At 51.9% G+C, this 18,679-nt stretch overlaps 1 protein-coding gene across 1 annotated transcript; it reads left to right on the top strand.

Moving 5' to 3' along the window:
• The first annotated feature begins 6 nt into the window (after nucleotides 1-6).
• MTCH1 (mitochondrial carrier 1) lies at nucleotides 7-17,863 on the top strand. Its single transcript, XM_011986611.1, has 12 exons — nucleotides 7-140; nucleotides 4,288-4,372; nucleotides 7,400-7,506; nucleotides 7,850-7,927; nucleotides 8,315-8,372; nucleotides 8,747-8,798; nucleotides 10,340-10,399; nucleotides 13,261-13,405; nucleotides 15,322-15,369; nucleotides 15,543-15,610; nucleotides 15,895-15,970; nucleotides 17,032-17,863. The coding sequence occupies exons 1-12, from the start codon at nucleotides 12-14 to the stop codon at nucleotides 17,101-17,103; spliced, it is 978 nt and encodes a 325-aa protein (XP_011842001.1). The 5' UTR covers nucleotides 7-11; the 3' UTR covers nucleotides 17,104-17,863.
• The last annotated feature ends 816 nt before the right edge of the window (nucleotides 17,864-18,679 follow it).

Raw genomic sequence — 18,679 nt, 5'->3', positions numbered from 1 at the left:
CGGCCCGCAGGATGGACGGCGGGTCAGGGGGCCTGGGGTCTGGGGACAACGCCCCGACCACTGAGGCTCTTTTCGTGGCACTGGGCGCGGGCGTGACGGCGCTCAGTCATCCCCTGCTCTACGTGAAGCTGCTCATCCAGGTGGGGGACCAGAGGCGCCGTAGGGAGATGAGAGACTGATGTGAAGGTGACAGGCCAGGATTTGGAGGATTGGGGCGGGGAGTCAATGGCGACGGATTTGGGGAGAGGGGTGGGGACGGCGGGTTTGGGGGGCCGAAGTGGGTGGGAGGGGAGGGCAGCCGTGTGGGAACGCAGAGGTCACGGGTTTTAGAATGCAGAAAGGAGACGAAGGGGTTAGAGTAATAGCGGATTTGGGAGAGGGTGGAAGGAACAAGCGATTTGGGGGGTGCCAAGGAGGGGGCGATGGTCTGGAAAAACATATTTGGGAAATAAAGGAGTGGGGACGATGGACTTGGGATAGGGAAGGGAACGAATTTGGGGTGAGGGAAGAAGCAACAGAATTGGGGGAGGGGCGAGAAGTTTGGGTGAAGAGATGGGGAGGAAGGTTGGGAGCCCGGGCGAAGTGTTTAGAGGCTGAGGAGCACATATTTGGGGTAGAGGGGAACGGGGGCTCTGGATTTGGTAGAGATGGATGTAAAACGTCGTGGGGTGGAGACAAAGTGGGCACCAGGGCCAGAAATTTAGGAGGGAAAGAAGGACACCAGACTGGGGGTGGACAGTGAAAACAGGTCTTGGGTTTCATTGTGATTTAATTTGGTGGGAGGGTGCAAAGGCAAAGAATTTTGCAGGGGAATGCTATCGGTTTACCGGAGATGGGGGCTCTGGATTTGATGGCGACGACAGATTTGGTAGGAGGAGGGGACAGGGTGACGCGTATGGGGGGAGGGGAACAGATAGGGCCAGCGTTGGGGGAGGGGCGTGGCAGCGATTTGTCTAGAGAGGGAAGCTAGGAGCAGGCTTTAAGCGGGGAAGGGGATGACGCATTTGGAGGAGGAAATGGAAGTCAATAGTTGGGGTCAGAAAGGAATCACAGTGCTTGTATCTGGGCAGATGAGGAGAAGGAGCACGGGAGTATTGAAATTGGGCAGAAGGGACAGTGGAGACATAGGTGGCAGGATAGGTAGGGATTACCAGAAATTGAGACCGAGGTAGGGATGTCTCTAGAACGGAGGGATGCATGGGCACTTGGCAGATTTGGTGGTGGCCGGCAATGCGGAACAGATGAAGTGTGCTGCTTGAGAGGAGTGAGCTGGAATGAAGGGCGTGTGGAGGTGTGAGAATTAGGTGGGTGTGGCTGGGATGGGTACAGTTTTGATGGGGGTCATTAGGCCAGAATGTTCCCGTTAAGAAGAGTGGGAGGAGGAAGGTTAAAAATTGAAGTGGAGACCCATCCAAGATTTCAGTTGAGGCAGGTGGGTGTCAGATTTTACCGTCTCTATAATTGAACTGAGAGAATGCAAAATACAACTGGAATGAGAAGGTCTTGAGAATGAGAGTAGTTGAAATCTGGGATCTGAGGAATGGTAATAGATTTGTGGGTGTGACCAGGAATATGACAAGGAATGAGGAGATTCAGTCAGAGGCATCAAGGTGCCTGACTAGACCCTAATTGTGACAGATTTGAAAACTGTTGATGGCGGAAGGTGTAGACCAAGACTGGTGTTTGGTTGTGATTTGGAAATGAGGGCTGTCTTACAGGGGTAAGATTGTATTTACAGCAGTTGAACTCGAAGTTTGGGAGATAAATTGATGCTTTGGAACTGATGGGACCTGAGAAGTGAGGGTTCTGGAAACTGATGGAATGAGACTGAGGGCTAGGAGTTTAGGGTACAGGTGGGAGAGTCTGTGGAGTGAAGGATGCTAGAGTACAAGGGCTCAGTGTGAGGGAAATGAAGAAGTGTCTTCATCATTTGGACGACGGCGGATCTGGTTTGAAGGAACATTGAAATAAGGGTGGTTTGGGAAGGGAATGGGGTAATGAAGGACTCTAAAGCATGAGAAGAACTAGATGGTGGGCAGGTAAGGATGGATGAGCCCTGTTGAAGGACCAGAGAGGTGCCTGTCTGATTTGGACCCCGTTGGTGTTGAGTGTAACATATATTAAGGTAAGATCTTCAATGGGTATAGCTTGGGAATCAGAGTAATATCTTGCAGAAAGGCAAATTACTGGGAGTGGAGGTGTCAGGAGTGGAGTGACAGATTGGGGATTAGGTACATAAGAATGCAGTGCCTTACATCAGGGCATGTGGCTGTCAGTTGGGAGCTGGAGATTTTAAGATGACAGACTGTCCCTGCTGGTATCTGATACAGGGCCACAGCATTTGCCATAGTTAGGACTGGGTTAACAGATTTGAGGATGGAATTGGGTTTAATGACTTGGGAACAAATAATTAAAACTTGAAGGCGAGAGGAATGCAGATGAGATACAGCCAGCGTGCCTATGATAACCCAATAGAAGTGAAGAAAGTAGATTCAACAGATTTGGGAGCCATGGGGATATGGGATAATGTTACAGATTTAAGGATGAAATTGGGGTCAGTGGGAGTCCCAAATAGTGTTGACTAAACTGGGTAAGGACGGCAAAAGAGCAGTGATGGCGATTTGGATCACTTCAGTGATACGTGAAGGCGTACCATCTGTATTTAAGAGAACACAGATCAAGACAGAACTTAACTCAGAACAACCGTGGAGCTTTTAACCCAGAAGGGAAAAGGTCTAGAAGGGAAGTACTCACTGCCTGGGTCAGCTGACTCACCCCTTTCCTCCTTTAGCTCCACTGGGTCAAAATTTTTTTCTTTTAAAGACAGTCCCCATCATAGAGGAGTTTTTAAATTTACAATCATTGATCTGTTAGGCGTCGCAGAATCACATCCATAGGAGATAGCCTGAACTTTCAAAAGCACTTGCTTGATAAAGGCAAAAGGGGACAGGGGTGATCCCAGAAAGCGTTGGAAGCATACCTAATCCAGTTTACAAGGTAGCACTTTCAAACCTGCCACTTCTACTGCCTCCCACAGCTGCAGGCCAAATCCCCTCCCACATCTCAGAGGAATCACTCTGGTCCATGGGCCCGGATGGCCTGCTTAGATGGCACAGGGCTGGTATCCTGGCCCCTTGCCAAGGGAGGAAGAGGCCTTCTCACTCCCCACCTAGGTGCTGGTCTCCTTGGCACCTTGCCTCCTCCCTGGCATCAGGGTCTCTCACCCCTCGACAGGGACTTCCTCCTCCTCACATGGATATGGATGGTCCTTCACCCACCCATGGGTTTAATAAATATTTCAGGCCAGGCACAGTGGCTCACGCCTGTAATCCCAGCACTTAGAGAGGCCAAGGCAAGTGGATCACCTGAGGTCGGGAGTTCGAGACCAGCCTGACCAACATGGAGAAACCCCGTCTGTACTAAAAATATAAAACATTAGCCAGATATGGTGGCGGGTGCCTGTAATCCCAGCTACTCGGGAGGCTGAGGTAGGAGAATCATTTGAACCCGGGAGGCGGAGGTTGTGGTGAGGCGAGAGCATGCCATTGCACTCCGGCCTAGGCAACAAGAGCTAAACTCTGTCTCAAAAATAAATAAACAAATACATAAATAAACATTTCAGATATAAGAAACATTGTATAGCAAGAACTGTCATAGCCCTTCAGAAATGAGGGGGTCATTTTTTCACAGGGATGTAGGGTGATTGAGGAGAGAACGCAGCTGAGGATGTGTTTGAGGAGCACCTGGAATTTGAGGTAATAGTTTGCTAAGCCTGGGAATGGGAGGAATAGACGTGGAGGTGTCTGCAGTAGATTTGGTAAGAAATTTGAGTTTGGGGTGCACTTTGGAATGGATGACTTAATGGCTGACCTGTCTGAGGTTTGGGTATGATGTGTTTTCTTATTGCCACATTTGGAATTGAGGTTGGGGTGAAGTTTTTCATTGGGAGATGAGAATAACTGAGATTTGTTCTGAGAGGGGAGTAGCGTTTGAAGTACATACAGAGGTTTCTACTGGGAATATCTGGGATTTGAATGTAAGAATGTTGGGGTGTGGGTGTGACTTGGACTGTGGTTGGGCAATGTCTGGGACCAGGCATTTCTGTTCATGGGGAGATTACATGCTGCCTATGGTTAGAGACACTGACGAGCTTTCTGGTGTTTTGATGGGGAAAACACAAACAAGAGCCACATTAGAATTTGTGGGAGAAGAGTAAGGCAAAGGGGACAGGAGGTGTGAGGAGAGGTGGTGAGGCTGAACGTCCCTTTGTCTTTGTTCATTCTGAAGGTGGGTCATGAGCCGATGCCCCCCACCCTTGGGACCAATGTGCTGGGGAGGAAGGTCCTCTATCTGCCGAGTTTCTTCACCTATGGTGAGTGTGCCTCCCGAGCAGGAAAGCCCACGCCAACAGAAAAGAGGCCTCAAGTGGGGAGCAGGACCAGCTGGCCCTGGGGAACCCACCGCGCAGCACGGCATGCAGAGTCGAGCTGGCACAGAGGAGGGGATCTAAGCATGCCCAGAGAGGGCATGGTGTCGGGGTAGGAGCAGGTGAACCATACAGCTTTCGTCCAGCTCCTCTGCCTGTACTGCCAGCTGCCAGCCCAGACAGTAGGAGGGGACAGACACAGGTGCCTGAGAGAGGACACTGGTCCCTGTTATTTCTGTTGCCCCGGGTTGTGCCTGGAACGGGCGTGGGGGTGATTTCCTTTTGCCCTGTGAGCAGCCTGGCCCTGCTACTCCAGTAGAAGGCCTGTGGGGCTCCTCCTGCGTTCTTTTCTTTCATCCCACCTGGGTGTCTTGTTTCCCCTGCATTCCTCAGGCAGTGAGTGGTGCTCACTCGCTCTGGTGTCTCCATCTGTTGGTTACAGAATGGTGTGCAGTGAATTGCAGCTTCACTTCTGTATGCTGCGTGAGCTTGGGCGGGCCACTTACCTGCTGTGGCCCGGCTGCACCCCTTGTCTGCAAAGTAAGGTCAGCTTCTCCTGCCCAGGCCTTCCTGCAGGCTCCCCATCTGTCATCAAGAAGCCCACCTTGCTGCCTCTGCTGCCCATCCCCTGGCCCACAGGTGCCGGCTGGCCAGGACCTTGTCATGTTCCTCTCCCGGTCCCCACCCTCACCAGATGACCATGATGAGGGCCTTCTTTAAATGTGCCCTTTCTCTCCATGTTCACAGCTGGAGTTCCATTCCAGGCGAGTCCCCTCAAGTTTCCTGCACCTCTGCTCTACCCTGAGAATGTTCTCCAGAATCTATCTTTCTGTTGAGTAACTTGGGGCTTGGCCTCTGTGTTACCTTTTCCACTTCACATGCTGTTGGCAGAATTGGGTGTGATATTTCTCTTCCAGTTTTGTCCCTGTGTTGTTGAGTGCAGAGTCTAGGGCCAGGTGGAATGTGTCATCTTGTGAGGAAATGTGTTTGTGTTGTTTTTTACTTAAAACTTGTCAGCGTAGTGGAGTGGGGAATGACAGAAGTAGGAAGGCACCCCACCATTGCGTAGTGAGGCAGTATACAGAGAGGTAAGGCAGCCCAGGTGGAGGGCTGCGGCCCTGCACGGGGCCTTCTCTGGATCTGGTTGCACGTGCTATGTTCTGAGAGGTGAGATTAGAGCCCAGATCATCTCTATTCATGTGACACAGCCATTCCCAAAAGGAAACAGAGCAGAGGGAACTTGACCCTCATCTTACTGCCTCTTGTGAGGATGAACAGAGTTCTGAGGTGTGCCCCCAGCCTTGTTTATATAAATGTAGCTTTAATCTAGGGGTGAGCAGATGTCCGTTGGGGATCTCCGGACACTAGGCCTACTTTGGAGTCAGGGAGGGGACCCACCATTTGGCTCTCTGGTACAGCGTGGACAGTGTCTGCTCCTCTACTTGTCATGGCTGAAAGTACTGCAGCTGTCGTGACATTCTCTGGTGTAGAAGAAAGAACTTCCCAGAGGGTTTCCAGGCACTGCAGAAAGACCCGGAATGAGGGGGACCCTGGCCAGCCTGAGGCCTTAGGACCCACAGAGGCCCCTGCAGGCATTTCAGCACGCCTCTCTCCGCTCTCACTTGTTCCCCAGGCCCCTCGGAAATGGAGAGAAATGAAGGTCCTTATTCTGTTTTTTTACAGGTGGGCAGATGGAAGAGGGTAGATGTTTTGCTCAGGATCACACACAGAGGTCCTGAGGCTCCCTCTCCTCTCTAGGATCCACCCTCCCCCAAAGCAAATTTTCCTCTGTCTGTTCAGTCTGTGAAGTAGGGCACCTTGCCAGGTCACCCAGCATCCCCTCCCTTCCTCCTCCTCTCTTTCCAGCCCACCCCCATCTCAGGAAATCACATATACAGGTAACAGGTGTTCTCAGCCTCGTGAAAAACCCATACTAGCTGTGACATTGAATTGCTGGGCTGGCAGACATCTGGGAGGAGCAAAAGGCATATTTGCTTCTTCCTGCCTCTGCGCGGTGCCAGAGAGCTAAAGTCATGGTCTAAAAGAGGGAGCATGCTGTCTGAGAGAATGTTCTGCTAGCTTCCAGATGCACAGATTTATAAAAATACCACCCTGCCATTTAAAACATGTTTAAAGTGTTGATAGAAAACAATGAATCGTATCCTTAGAAAGAGAGACCCTAGTGAAAGAAACACTAACTCACACAGGTAGGGTCTAGCTTCCATAACATTTAAGTTTATTCTGTGGAATTGTTCATTGGTACTTCTGTTTTAGTTACTTCTCCATAGACTTGTTTTTCCCTTGACTAATAAATGCCAACAGGTGCCAGGTGGTATGCTGGGTGTAGCACAGTAGCAGGGTGGAGACTATCCAGGCCGTCGCGTGTGCAGGGGTGTTCTTGAGCCTGCCTTCTGGGAGCCCTTCCTTTTCCTTTTTCCCTCCTTTAGGTTGCAGACTTCATCATTCCCTGTGGGCAGTTTCTCTGTGTTTCCTATTTTCTTTTCATCAAGAAAAACATAACTTTTAAGCAACAGAATTGTTTTCTGTGTTGCAGCATTTAAGTTGCTGAGTTGAGAAATCACGACTGAGTTTGCCAAGTAGAGTTTTTAAAGCAAAAAGAGAAAGAAAAGAAAGAGAGAGAGAGAGAGAGAGGAAGGGGGAGGGAGAGAAAATGGAAGGAAGGAAAGGAAAGGAAAGGGAAAAGAAAGGGAAGGGAAAAGGAAGGGAAGGAAGGAAAATGTATGAACTTGTTTGTTAGAAATAGATTTTGAGGCTTTTACTAAAAGAAATGGGCTAGAAGACATTTGGGGGTTAGGGCCTGACCGCTTCCAGGTCCTGGACAGATGCTCCCTTCTGTGCCTGTAGTCAGCAGTTACCTGAGGGACAAGCCGAGCCTGGTCTGGGTGTGTGTGACCCAGGAGTGGGTGCCCCTGAACTGGGTGTAACTCCTCTACCACCTCTGTTTTCTTACAGCCAAGTACATTGTGCAAGTGGATGGTAAGATAGGGCTGTTCCGAGGCCTGAGTCCCCGGCTGATGTCCAACGCCCTTTCCACTGTGACTCGGGGTAGCATGAAGAAGGTGAGCCCACACAAAACCAGGAACAGTGGCCCGAGGTTTCCTCATACTCCCAACCACTCCTGCAGCAGCCAGTTACCCTGGTCCTGCCTCCTTCTTCCCAGACCGTTGGAAGCCCCATGGGAGAGCTCCCACCCCACAGGTCTGCTTTCCCACAGCTGTGACACCAGATGGTGGCTTTCTTTTTCCCCCACGCTCCAGACCTGACCTGGAGGTCACCTGAGGTGGGCCCAGCCAATAGACACTGCAGAGGAAATATTTGGAGCTGGTTCCTGCCGCCTGAGTCCCCGAAGAGTTCCATGGAAGAGGCGTAGCTGAACTTGGTTCTTTCACTTCCCTGTTTCAGGTTTTCCCTCCAGATGAGATTGAGCAGGTTTCCAACAAGGATGATATGAAGACTTCCCTGAAGAAAGTTGTGAAGGAGGTGGGTGTTGAGAGTTGGAGAGGGAGAGGCGTGTGGCGGGGAGCCTAATGATTTCTCACCCCCAAGTTGGGCAGGTCATTGACAAGTGGAAGAGTTGGGTCCTCGTGCATGCATGGGTGGGATGGTAAGGGAAGGAGCCCTGGCCTGGGTGGGCAGGGAACCCCGGAAAGCCTTCTCAGCCATTTTTGGGCCTAGCCTGGGACCCGGCAGCACTCCTGGGTGGGGGACTGGGGAGTGGGGCAACAGGTGGAGCCATCTTTGGCAGACCGACCCCACGTGCAGTCCCTGGGACGGGTTTCTCCCTCCCAAGCACTTGTAGCTCCCCTCGAGGGCCAGTTCCAGAGACAGGCTGCGGGTGGCGAGTCCCCACCCCATGCTCTCTTCCAGACCTCCTACGAGATGATGATGCAGTGTGTGTCCCGCATGTTGGCCCACCCCCTGCACGGTAAGCTCCCCCTTCCCCGAGACTCTCTAAGCCGGGGTGGGGACGTGGGGTGGGGGCGCCCCCTCGTGGACTGTAGATAGACAGTCTTAGACCGGTTGGGAAGTGGTAGTGGGGTGGGAGGTATTCTACTGGAACCCACCCCACTGAGGAGAGATTGGAATTCTTTCCAAAGGGAGGTGGGGCTCTTCCCAGGCAGAAGAAATGGGGCGCTGTGGTCATGGGATGTGACAGGGAACCCCAAAGTCCCTCTTTCTCTCCTGCTGTCTGAACAGGCCATGTTGTTCAGTGGCCACTCTGCACCCGGCACCCGGCGGCTGGGGCATCATGAGGTTTGGCCCACCACATCACCTTGTGTGTGTTTTGTTTTTCCTCAGTCATCTCAATGCGCTGCATGGTCCAGTTTGTGGGACGGGAGGCCAAGTACAGGTGGGTAACTCTTGGGACAGGCAGAGTGGCCCTGTTACCTTTTCAGAGTCTGCCAGGGCAGGCTGTGCTGGGGTTGGTTGCTGCACCTTTTCTGCTCTAGTCCTGTGTGAGTTCAGCCTGCTGCCTGGCTTCTGAGGAATGTTGCAGTGGCTTCCATAGTCTGTCCAGGGGCATTTGCTCTTCTCCATCTCTTATCAAGGGCAGCCCTGGATGAGCCTAGATGCCTTTGCAGAGGGGTGAGTGGGATTGTACTCAGCTTGGATTAGGATTTCCGGCACCAGAGCTGATTCTGCCACTTAGGACTGAGCTGGGGTCTCCTTGGACTCCCAAGGTAATGCTGTCATGATTTTTCCGGCCATCATAGGCTGATAGCTCTTTTTATCCCCTGTGAAGAAGCCATCCACCCCATGGGCTTGGGGCTCATTCCTTCAACTGTGTACCAGACCTTCACCTAGATCTGCTGTGTGCAGCCCTGGGCAGGTGTCAGGGGCATATGTGTTGACAGAGGTGGGTCCTGGAGGCATGTGGCAGAAGGACACACCTGGGTTGCCCTTCCTCGCTTAAGATTCTCATTTCCTGGGGTCAGCGTTTTTTGCAGCCGTCCTTTGGGGCCACCACCCCAGGAAGCTCAGCTGCCATGGTGCCTCATTTTGGGGTCATTAATGGGAAATTGGCCCATTCCCCTAGACTGAAGTATGAGGTCAGTAGTTGGGACCAGGCGGGTATAATCTGGCAACCACTGTTTTGAGAGGTGGGGCCGGGCCTGACAGGGCTGGGATGATCTGGGTCCAGGGCTACCCAGGGCTTTGCCTTCCACTGGCTTCCTCTGTTAGGTTGCCCCTTCCACCTGGGCTTTGTGCAGCCTCCATTCAGGACAAGCCAATTGTCATTTCCAGCCATAGGTCACAAAGGTTGTTATTGAGCTTCCTTGGCATTTCACGCCTAAGAACCCGCAGCCTGTCCTCTCATCTCTAACAGGGTGCAGTGGCCAGGGCATGAGTCCCCGGCTCCCTGCTCAGGACTGCCAGATGTCTTCTCCTAGGCTGGTTCCAGTGCCTCCTCCTGCAGGGCCCTGTATTCTTTCTCTGCCCTCTGGGAAAGTAATTCTCTCGGCTCACTACCGCCTTCTACTCTTACTCTCTTGAGCAGGCCTGTGGGCTCCTCTGGTGGAGTGTTGTTTAACCAGAGATAAGTGTGAGGGCCAGGTAAGAGAAGGGCCTGCCATCTCTGCAACAGTGGCCGAAGTCGGGAGATGCATTCCTAAACTCCGATCTCACAGAAAACGCCAGTATAGGACTGCTAGTGGGCTGCTCTCGTGGGTGGTTGGGCTTCCCCAGTCTCCGTGAACTGTGTAAACTCCTCCTCACCCCGACCAAACGCTCTCTGTGCCTTTCTACTTGGTTCTTCCTGGTAATAATCCTCCCCACCCCACCAGGACTGGCTGGATCTGAGCAGAGCTCGGGGGCTCAGCCCCACACCAAGGGGTGGGCTTCCGGTAGGTGACTGCATGACCCTGTATCTCTGTCTTGTCTTCTTCACAGTGGTGTGCTGAGCTCCATTGGGAAAATTTTCAAAGAGGAAGGGCTGCTGGGATTCTTTGTGTACGTGAGTCTATATACCCCATAACTGGCTACGGGTCTGGCTCTGTTAACACATGTGTCCTCAACCTCTCAGACCACAGCTGCTGGCCTGGGACTAACCACATGGCCCTGCCCTAGCCCAAGTGCTATGGCCAGCTCTCTAGAGCTCCATGGCGTGTCCAGACTGCTTAGCCCTTTTCAGGCCATGGCTCATGTAAAAGTGGAACTGTGTGTCTAGTACATGGGGGAGATGAACTGATCAGCCCCACTGGGCCTCATCCAGCTGCGGTGGGTGTGGGGCTGGTCTTCGTGAGCTAAGTCACTGCATAGTCCTTGGCCTCACTGCTAAAACATGACTGAATATCTGACTTGGACTGAGGGTGGAGCTCTGGAAGCTCACGGGCTGACCACAGCCAGTGGATTCTGTTTGACATTGCTTTTCTGATAAATTAGTTGTTGACGTTGACATTTAAGGTATGTTGCACAAAATTCCACATTTCTAGCATCTCTTTGAAAAGTCAGAAAATCTTGTCCTGCTGGGTAGTTCTTTCTGTAGAGCAGCCATTGGCCAGGACCCAGGACCTGGTCCTTTGGCAGGGCACATGGTCTCCAAGGGCCACAGACACCCTGCACTTCGTCACCTCACGTCCAGTTTATTTCACCTCTAAATGAAGCGCATACTGAAAAGATTATGTTCAGAAAGAATAAAGCACAGACAGAACCCAGAAGCCAGGCTTGATGGCTGTTTTTTGATTTGCTGTTCTAAGGTCTAGGCAGTGACGTATATGCTGACAGGTACGTCACAAATGTGGTAGACACATGGTATACAGCAGTGTCCGCTGTACTAGACACAGGGCTCCATATTATTCATAAGAAGTCTTTATATCATGGTTTTCCAGTTTGTCAGATGTTTTTTATTTATGGCCCCTTGTTTAACCAAGAAATGACTACTTGTAGGTGCATGTGCATGTATGTGTATATAATACAGAAATATATATACAGTTCTCAGCAGGAGATGATTTTGCTCCCCAGGGAACACTGGCAGTGTCCGGAGACATCTTGTAGTTGTCACAACTGGCATCTAGTGGGTAGAGGCCAGAGACGCTGCTAAACATCCTGCAGTACACAGGACAACCCCGCAACAAAGACTGATTCAGCCTGGTGTGGTTGCTTGCATCTGTGATCCCAGTTACTCAGGATTAGTCTCAGTGGTTTCTGCAGCTGTCCGGAGGCCAAGGCAGGAGGATTACTTGAGGCCAGAAGTTCAAGACCAGCCTGAGCAACATAGCAAGACTTCTGTCTCTATAAAAATGTTTTTAAAAGTTAGCTGGGCGTGGAAGCACTCACCTGTAGTCCTAGCTACCTGGGAGGCTGAGATGGGAGGATGGCTTGAGCCCCGGAGTTGGAGACTGCAGTGAGCTATGATTGCACCACTGCACTCCAGCCTGGGTGACAGAGTGAGACCCTGTCTCTTGGGGAGAAAAAAAAATTATTCAGCCCAAAATGTCAATAGTGCCAAGGTTGAGAAACTCTGATTTATATTCATACACGCATATATGTATGTATAAATATTTATACATATATATATTTGCGCATGTACCTGGTAACAAACCAACATTCGTGACATGCCTATCAGCATGTATGTCACTACCTAGACCTTAAAACGGCAAATCAAAAAACGACTCACCAAGCCTGGCTTCTGGGTTCCGTCTGTGCTTTATTCTTTCTGAACATAGTCTTTTCAGTATGCGCTTTCTTTAGAGGTGAAGTAAGTTGGATGTGAGGTGACAAAGTGCAGGGCATCTGTGGCCCTCAGAGACCGTGTGCCCTGCCAAAGGGGTAGCCCCTGGGCCCCAGCCAATGGCTGCTCTACAGAAACAGCCACCCATCTTGAAACACTGCACATGACCACCTCTGGCATTTTTCATACTGCGTAGTTCTCTTCTGGTGTGTGAATAGGATTCCCACACAACAGATGCCTACTCTTTGGGTTCTTTTTCGCCATGTGATTTTGGAACAGGTGATATGCATACATGTTACAGTTCATAGAAAGCACCAAAGGGTATATAGCACGTAGTCAATCTGAGCACAAGCAGGAACGACAAGATTAGAAATTGCATTCACAGAGGTTCATTTTATTAATACTCCTTATGGATGTATTACATATATTCTTTTGAGTTTTTCAAATATTTTATAAGTTTCTTTTTTTAATTCAAAAATAAATAATTCTGCTTTTCCTCCCAGGAGACAGCCATCCTTCTCCTGGAGAGCCTCCCAGGGCACTCCGTACCTAAACAAGCAAATACACTAAAAAACACACAAGAGGCACGTGGGACCCACTGACCTCAAACTGGCCTTTTACCCTCAGCACTGCATCTTGGGGAACCTTCCTTAGCAGTTTAAAGGCCATCACTTAAAAAGTTAGCCCTCCTTGTAAATGCTTGCATAGAATCTTTTTGATAGAATATTTTCAGGGGCGAAGAGAACAGATGCATTGAGCAATGTGTCTTCTGGGAGTTGGTTAGGTAAAGAGGCCAGGAAAAAATTACCAACAGGTCGACACTATTGTTATCTGCATTTGGAAATTGCAAATTTGGCAGTATTCACATCTTGATCCCTGGCTTCTGTGGTTTGAAAACTGCTTGAGACTGTTAACTAATTTGTGGCATCCAAAGTGCCATAGAACACCTCCCCATGGGAAAGGAGCACTACCTTCCCAGTGTGCGTAGCTGCTGGCCCCTGCAGGCTTCCTTTCTAAGGCTGTGCCATTGGATATGCTAAGATTTTGAACTTGGAACATCCCTGCCTGCTTCCTGGGTGTGGAGCCCCCAGGGACTGCTCCTCTCCCTCTCCTGCTCATCTCTGCTTACCTTGTTTTTTAGTGGATTAATCCCTCACCTCCTGGGCGATGTGGTTTTCTTGTGGGGCTGTAACCTGCTGGCCCACTTCATCAATGCCTACCTGGTGGATGACAGCGTGAGTGACACCCCAGGGGGGCTGGGAAACGACCAGAATCCAGGTTCCCAGGTTGGTTGGAACAAGGACTTGTCCTTCTTTCCGTGTACTGCTGATGCCCAGGGTCTGGGACAAAGTCGAGGATTCTGGGATTCTGAGCATCAGGCCCGGAGGGTGAGAGAGGACCTCTCATTGTCCCTGGGGTCATCTTTGTCTAAGGGGAGTATGGCCATGAGAGGCGAGATTCCAGATTAGTACCCAGACCTGGGAGGAATTAATGGAATGCTTGTCCCTGGGCAGCCTTAGAAACCAACCCCAGCTTATCTAAGGCTGCTCCGAGGCAGTGACCCAACTAGGGCTCAGGAAGTCAGAAGATAGACCAGCTAATAGTGAGCACCCTTTGACCATTGCATCACGTCTTTTGCTTTTCAAAACCCTTTTGTGAACATTGTGGCCTTTGATCTGACGGCATCCTAGTTGTGAAGGGAACAGGGCAGATATAATGTTCCGTTTACCAACACAGAAATTGAGACCCAGAGATCACAAATTCTGGAGAACTCTGGGCTCTCCAGAGTCACTCAGCTAGAACTGACAGGGCTGGAATTAGATCCCTGGCCAGGCTAAGGGTACATTCCTCTGAGTTTTTTCAGATTGGCTAGGGAGTATACAGCCCAGGCTCACCCTCCTATTTTGTTAGCTGTGGTCTACACAGCCTAGTATACATAGACCTTTCAGCAGGTCAGGTCAGGCATAGGAAGGCCTGGTCCTTCTACACAGCACTAGTTGAAGAAGGCCGTCCAGGTACCTGAGGGGTGGACTGGTTCTGCCTGAACCAAGATAAGAGGTGGGGAGCAGCGATGGCTGGGGATCGCAGTGTCCAGACATTCTCACAGTGGGGATCGCCAGGCCCAGGAGGCTAGGAGGGCCTGGGGACCTGTCCGCCAGAATCGCCTGGGTGGGAAGGGGTTCATGTTCCACGTGTGTGTGTCTGGCACCTGTCTGTTCTGTGTGGTGAGGAGTGCCCCATCCCAGATGGGAGCCTCTGCTTGCAGGGAGACTGGCCACTTGACCTGGGCAGGTGAGTCTTAACTGGCCTTTCAGTGTAAGCAAATTAAAGTGGCTCCATAGAGACCCACCCCATCTACAATCACAGTGGCACATTCCTGCAGTTCTGCCTTTCTTGGGGGCCTTGTGGGTGGGTAAGCTGTGCTGTCACATACAGAGCAAGGGTGGCCGGGAGTGCACAGCTCAATGTTTCTCATCTAGGTGGGCAGCTGTCTGACCAGAGGCTGCTGTGCTTACATCAGCAATAACAGCAGTCAACAGATTTGTTTAAAGTGTGTTTAGAGTGCTTTTCTGTGTGTGGCTTAAAGGCTGAGATGAGGCTGCCGGGCTATCAAAGCCACTCAAGCAGACCTCTAAGCAAATCTCTGCCCAAGGCCCCAGGGCATCGATCTGGTGGGATGGCTGCTCCACAGGAAGCTGAGGCTGGGGGAGCCACCTTTCCTCACTAGGAGCTGTTTGCTTGAGCAAAGCAGGATTTGAGGAGTTGGGGTCTGAAGGGGGAAAAGCTTGCCGAGGTGGAGGTGGCAGTAAGCCTGGAGTTGCCCTCACCTCACCCCACAGGCCAGGATTTGCCTTTGGGTGTTAGAGTGCATGTGTGTCTTAGCGCCGACTGCGTGCCAAGTCCTGGATGTTGATCAGGCAGACACAGGTTCAGCCCTTGAGGCTCACAGCCTGGTGGGGTTGCACAGGCAGCGGCAGCTGATCCCTCTTACCGGGTGTCCTTCTCAGGACTCCCTTCAGTCCACTTACCCTGCTTCTGCCCCCAGGCCTTCTCTGGGCAGTGACTGTGAGGCCCGACAGGAAAGGCATGTGTGGCGTGCTTGCGAGAAGCTGAGCACAGAGGGTGGGGTGAGGGCATGTGGATCTGAAGTCTGCGTCCTGAGGTGCCTGTGGCAAACCGCTCCTCCTTTCTGTCTCCTCAGTTCAGCCAGGCCCTGGCCATCCGGAGCTATACCAAGTTCGTGATGGGGGTAAGTCAAGCCAGCTGCCCTTCCTTCCCACTGCCTTGCGGACCCAAGTGGGGTCTAGGAGGCCAACCCTGGTAATGGCTGGAGGCAAGTCTTGGTACAGGGTGTTGGCGTGGTGTGTCTCTGCTCGCCAGGCTGGGGTAGGTTACTGGCACTCAGGCCTCTCTGGGTTTCAGATTGCAGTGAGCATGCTGACCTACCCCTTCCTGCTAGTCGGCGACCTCATGGCTGTGAACAACTGCGGGTAGGTGTGCGCCCTTCTACTTGCCACTCTACCTACCAAGGCTGTGGGGTGGGGGAGACCCAGCAAGCCCTTGCAGCACTCTGCCCCCTCCCACCTGCTCTGTGTGTAGGCTCAGCCTGCCAGGCACCCTGGCTTCCGCTGGGATTTCCCAGCACCCCCTGGGGTGAACTATGGTGTCAGGGTGTGGACGAGTGGTAGCCCGAAGGCATTCCTTCTTGAAGTGGCTTTCCCATGGCTGACTGTCTCCCACTGTTCTCTGCATCTACACTCTCCTTCCTGGGCAGGCTGCAGGCTGGGCTTCCCCCGTACTCCCCGGTGTTCAAATCCTGGATTCACTGCTGGAAGTACCTGAGTGTGCAGGTGAGCAAGCACTGGACGGAGGAGGTCTTTCCTGTTCTTTGCCACATCCTTCAGCTGAAATGATTTTGTGGATGCTTCACTGCATGCAAAGATAAGTGGTTTCATGGAATCTAATATTGTGAGGAGACACTTGGTGTCTATAAGGCATTTAAGTTTTCATCTTACCTAATTTCAGAAAGGATTTGAGGTGGCTAAGTGTGGGTTTATTTTAAGATTAAATATCATACAAGACCTTTTCTTCTTTGAGTCTTAAAGACTCTTAGGATAAGGATAAGAGAACTCTGGCCCAGGTGGCAGGTGGCAAAGCCCAAGAACTGCTTCTCCTTCAAGTAACATGGGCTGAAAATTCGAGGGCTGTAACCAGTTGAGCTGAGTTCCTGGGTTGTTAGGGCAACTGGCATTGGAGACCAACTCCTCCCTCCTGCAGGACATTCCTGGGCCCAGGAAAGCCTGTGGGTGGAGCTGGGCCACGTGGGGACCTGGCAGCAGTACCAGCCTTGGGTTCTCATGTTCTGTGCCGAAGCTACCTCTCCCTGGCTGGAGATCTTGGGCCCAGCAGTCAGGTCCAGGCTCTGGTCAAGGGCAGAACCTTGCCTTTTCCTGGCCTTGGTTTGCCTCGCAGTGAAATGGGGCAGTGGCCTGGAGGGAGCCAGAGCGCTGACTGGCCTCAAGGCTGAGAAGAGGACAGATGGGAGGGAAGCAGGGAGGAGAGCCACAGTTCTTCCCAGTGGCCCTGGTCAGTGTCAGTGTGTCTCGTCCTCCCTGTGAGCATTGAAAGAGTCCCAGACCACTTGGGCTCTGAAGCAAGAGGGGCAATGAGCCTCGTCTCTGGGCTCTCCTACAGAGTAGCCCCAAAGACACCCCTGGGCAGGACATGAACCGCTCCCGTCTGCTTCAACACAGGCAGATTCTGCCCTCCAGGGATGTAGGCCGAGGCTGTCCACCCCGGAGCTAGGTCTTTGAGCTCCTGGACCCTTCTTTGCCTGACACTGGCCTTCCTCTCGGAGGGACAAGGAAGCATGGCCTCCCTTTCACTCACCCTCTTTTTCCTTCTGGTCCAGGGCCAGCTCTTCCGAGGCTCCAGCCTGCTTTTCCGCCGGGTGTCATCAGGATCATGCTTTGCCCTGGAGTAACCTGAATCATCTAAAAAACGGTCTCAACCTGGCCACCGTGGGTGAGGCCTGACCACCTTGGGACACCTGCAAGACGACTCCAAACCAACAACAACCAGATGTGCTCCAGCCCAGCCGGGCTTCAGTTTCCATATTTGCCATGTGTCTGTCCAGATGTGGGGTTGGGCGGGGATGGGGCTGCACCCAGTGGATTGGGTCACCTGGCAGACCTGGGGAAGATGAGGCGAGGTGGGGAGTTGAGAGAATCCCCATACCTCCCAGATTTGCTGAGTCTGTCTTGTGCAAAGGGCCAGAGAATGGCTTATGGGGGCCCAGGTTGGATGGGGAAAGGCTAATGGGGTCAGACCCCACCCCCTCTACCCCTCCAGTCAGCCCAGCGCCCATCCTGCAGCTCAGCTGGGAGCATCATTCTCCTGCTTTGTACATAGGGCGTGATCCCCTGGCACATGGCCACCATCATGTCTAGGCCTATGCTAGGAGGCAAATGCCAGGCTCTGCCTGCGTTTTTCTCAACACTACTTTTCTGATATGAGGGCAGCACCTGCCTCTGAATGGGAAATCATGCGACGACTCGGAATGTGTCCTCCTCATCGAATGCTCACATGTTTAATGGTGATGCCTCGCGTACAGGATCTGGTTCCCTGTGCAGTTGTGAATACCCAGAGGTTGGGCAGATCAGTGTCTCCAGTCCCACCCAGTTTTAAAGTTCATGGTAAGATTTGACCCCATCTCCCGCAAATAAATGTATTGGTGATTTGGAGTTTTGTGGGGAGTCTCTTATTTTTGTAAGCTTAAAAATCTATCTATAGAGTCTGTCTTTCCCAGTCCTTCCTGTTGGTGTGAGAAGGGGCTGTAAAGAGGCAGGGCAGGGGGCTGCCTGATGGGAGATGTAGGTACCAGAGCTTGGTGTAGCTCAGTCTCCGGGGAGACACTGGGTGATGAGGCTGGGGTGTCAGTTTCCACAGCAGCAACCAGTGTGCAGGTCTGTTGCCAGGGAGACAGGCCTTTCAGAAAGTGTTCCACCCACACCCCTGACTGTCATATCTTAGCACTGTTCAAGGATGACGTATCTTCAGGTTTTACGAAGTGTCACTTGGTATAGTGGCCATGGTTACATCAGAACGGGCAGACCTCCCTTCCATCGAATGGTTTTTGCCCAGCACTGGGGTCTGTAAGCAGACAAAGCTTACACATATTTTGAGGCCCAGCTAGGTTCCCCCAGGTATTTCTCTGCTCTCGCTCAAGGTATCCTGGCTTGTGAGAGCTGGGTTCTGGTAGCTTTTAACAGTGGACTCACGGACAGTTTCACTTCACATGTCCTCGTTTCCCAGGAAACGAGGTGTTATGTAAATGTACACTGGTTGAGGCCACCAAGGTCTCATAACTTTGTCACCCATATTAACTTTTCTAGGGAAACACCCCAGAGGGCTAAGGTAGTGGGAGGAACACATGTGGGGGTGGGCAGGGCAAGCCTGTAGAGGAGGACCTTGGGTTCCCAGGTCCTTCAGAGGGGAGTCTGCCCCGTGGCCTTTCTCCAGCCCAGTGTGCTTTTCCAGAGACAGACCACTGTTCTGGG

This window comes from Mandrillus leucophaeus, unplaced genomic scaffold, assembly GCF_000951045.1.
Source record: "Mandrillus leucophaeus isolate KB7577 unplaced genomic scaffold, Mleu.le_1.0 Scaffold3, whole genome shotgun sequence".
NCBI classification, from domain to species: Eukaryota; Metazoa; Chordata; class Mammalia; order Primates; family Cercopithecidae; genus Mandrillus; species Mandrillus leucophaeus.
This window is presented reverse-complemented; position numbering and strand designations above follow the sequence as displayed.

Excerpts from the sequence above, each read along its gene's own strand:
- MTCH1 (XM_011986611.1), top strand. The coding sequence starts at position 12 with ATGGACGGCGGGTCAGGGGGCCTGGGGTCTGGGGACAACGCCCCGACC. Across the intron at positions 4,373-7,399 it reads GCCGAGTTTCTTCACCTATG|CCAAGTACATTGTGCAAGTG; the intron begins GTGAGTGTGCCT and ends GTTTTCTTACAG. Across the intron at positions 7,928-8,314 it reads TGAAGAAAGTTGTGAAGGAG|ACCTCCTACGAGATGATGAT; the intron begins GTGGGTGTTGAG and ends GCTCTCTTCCAG.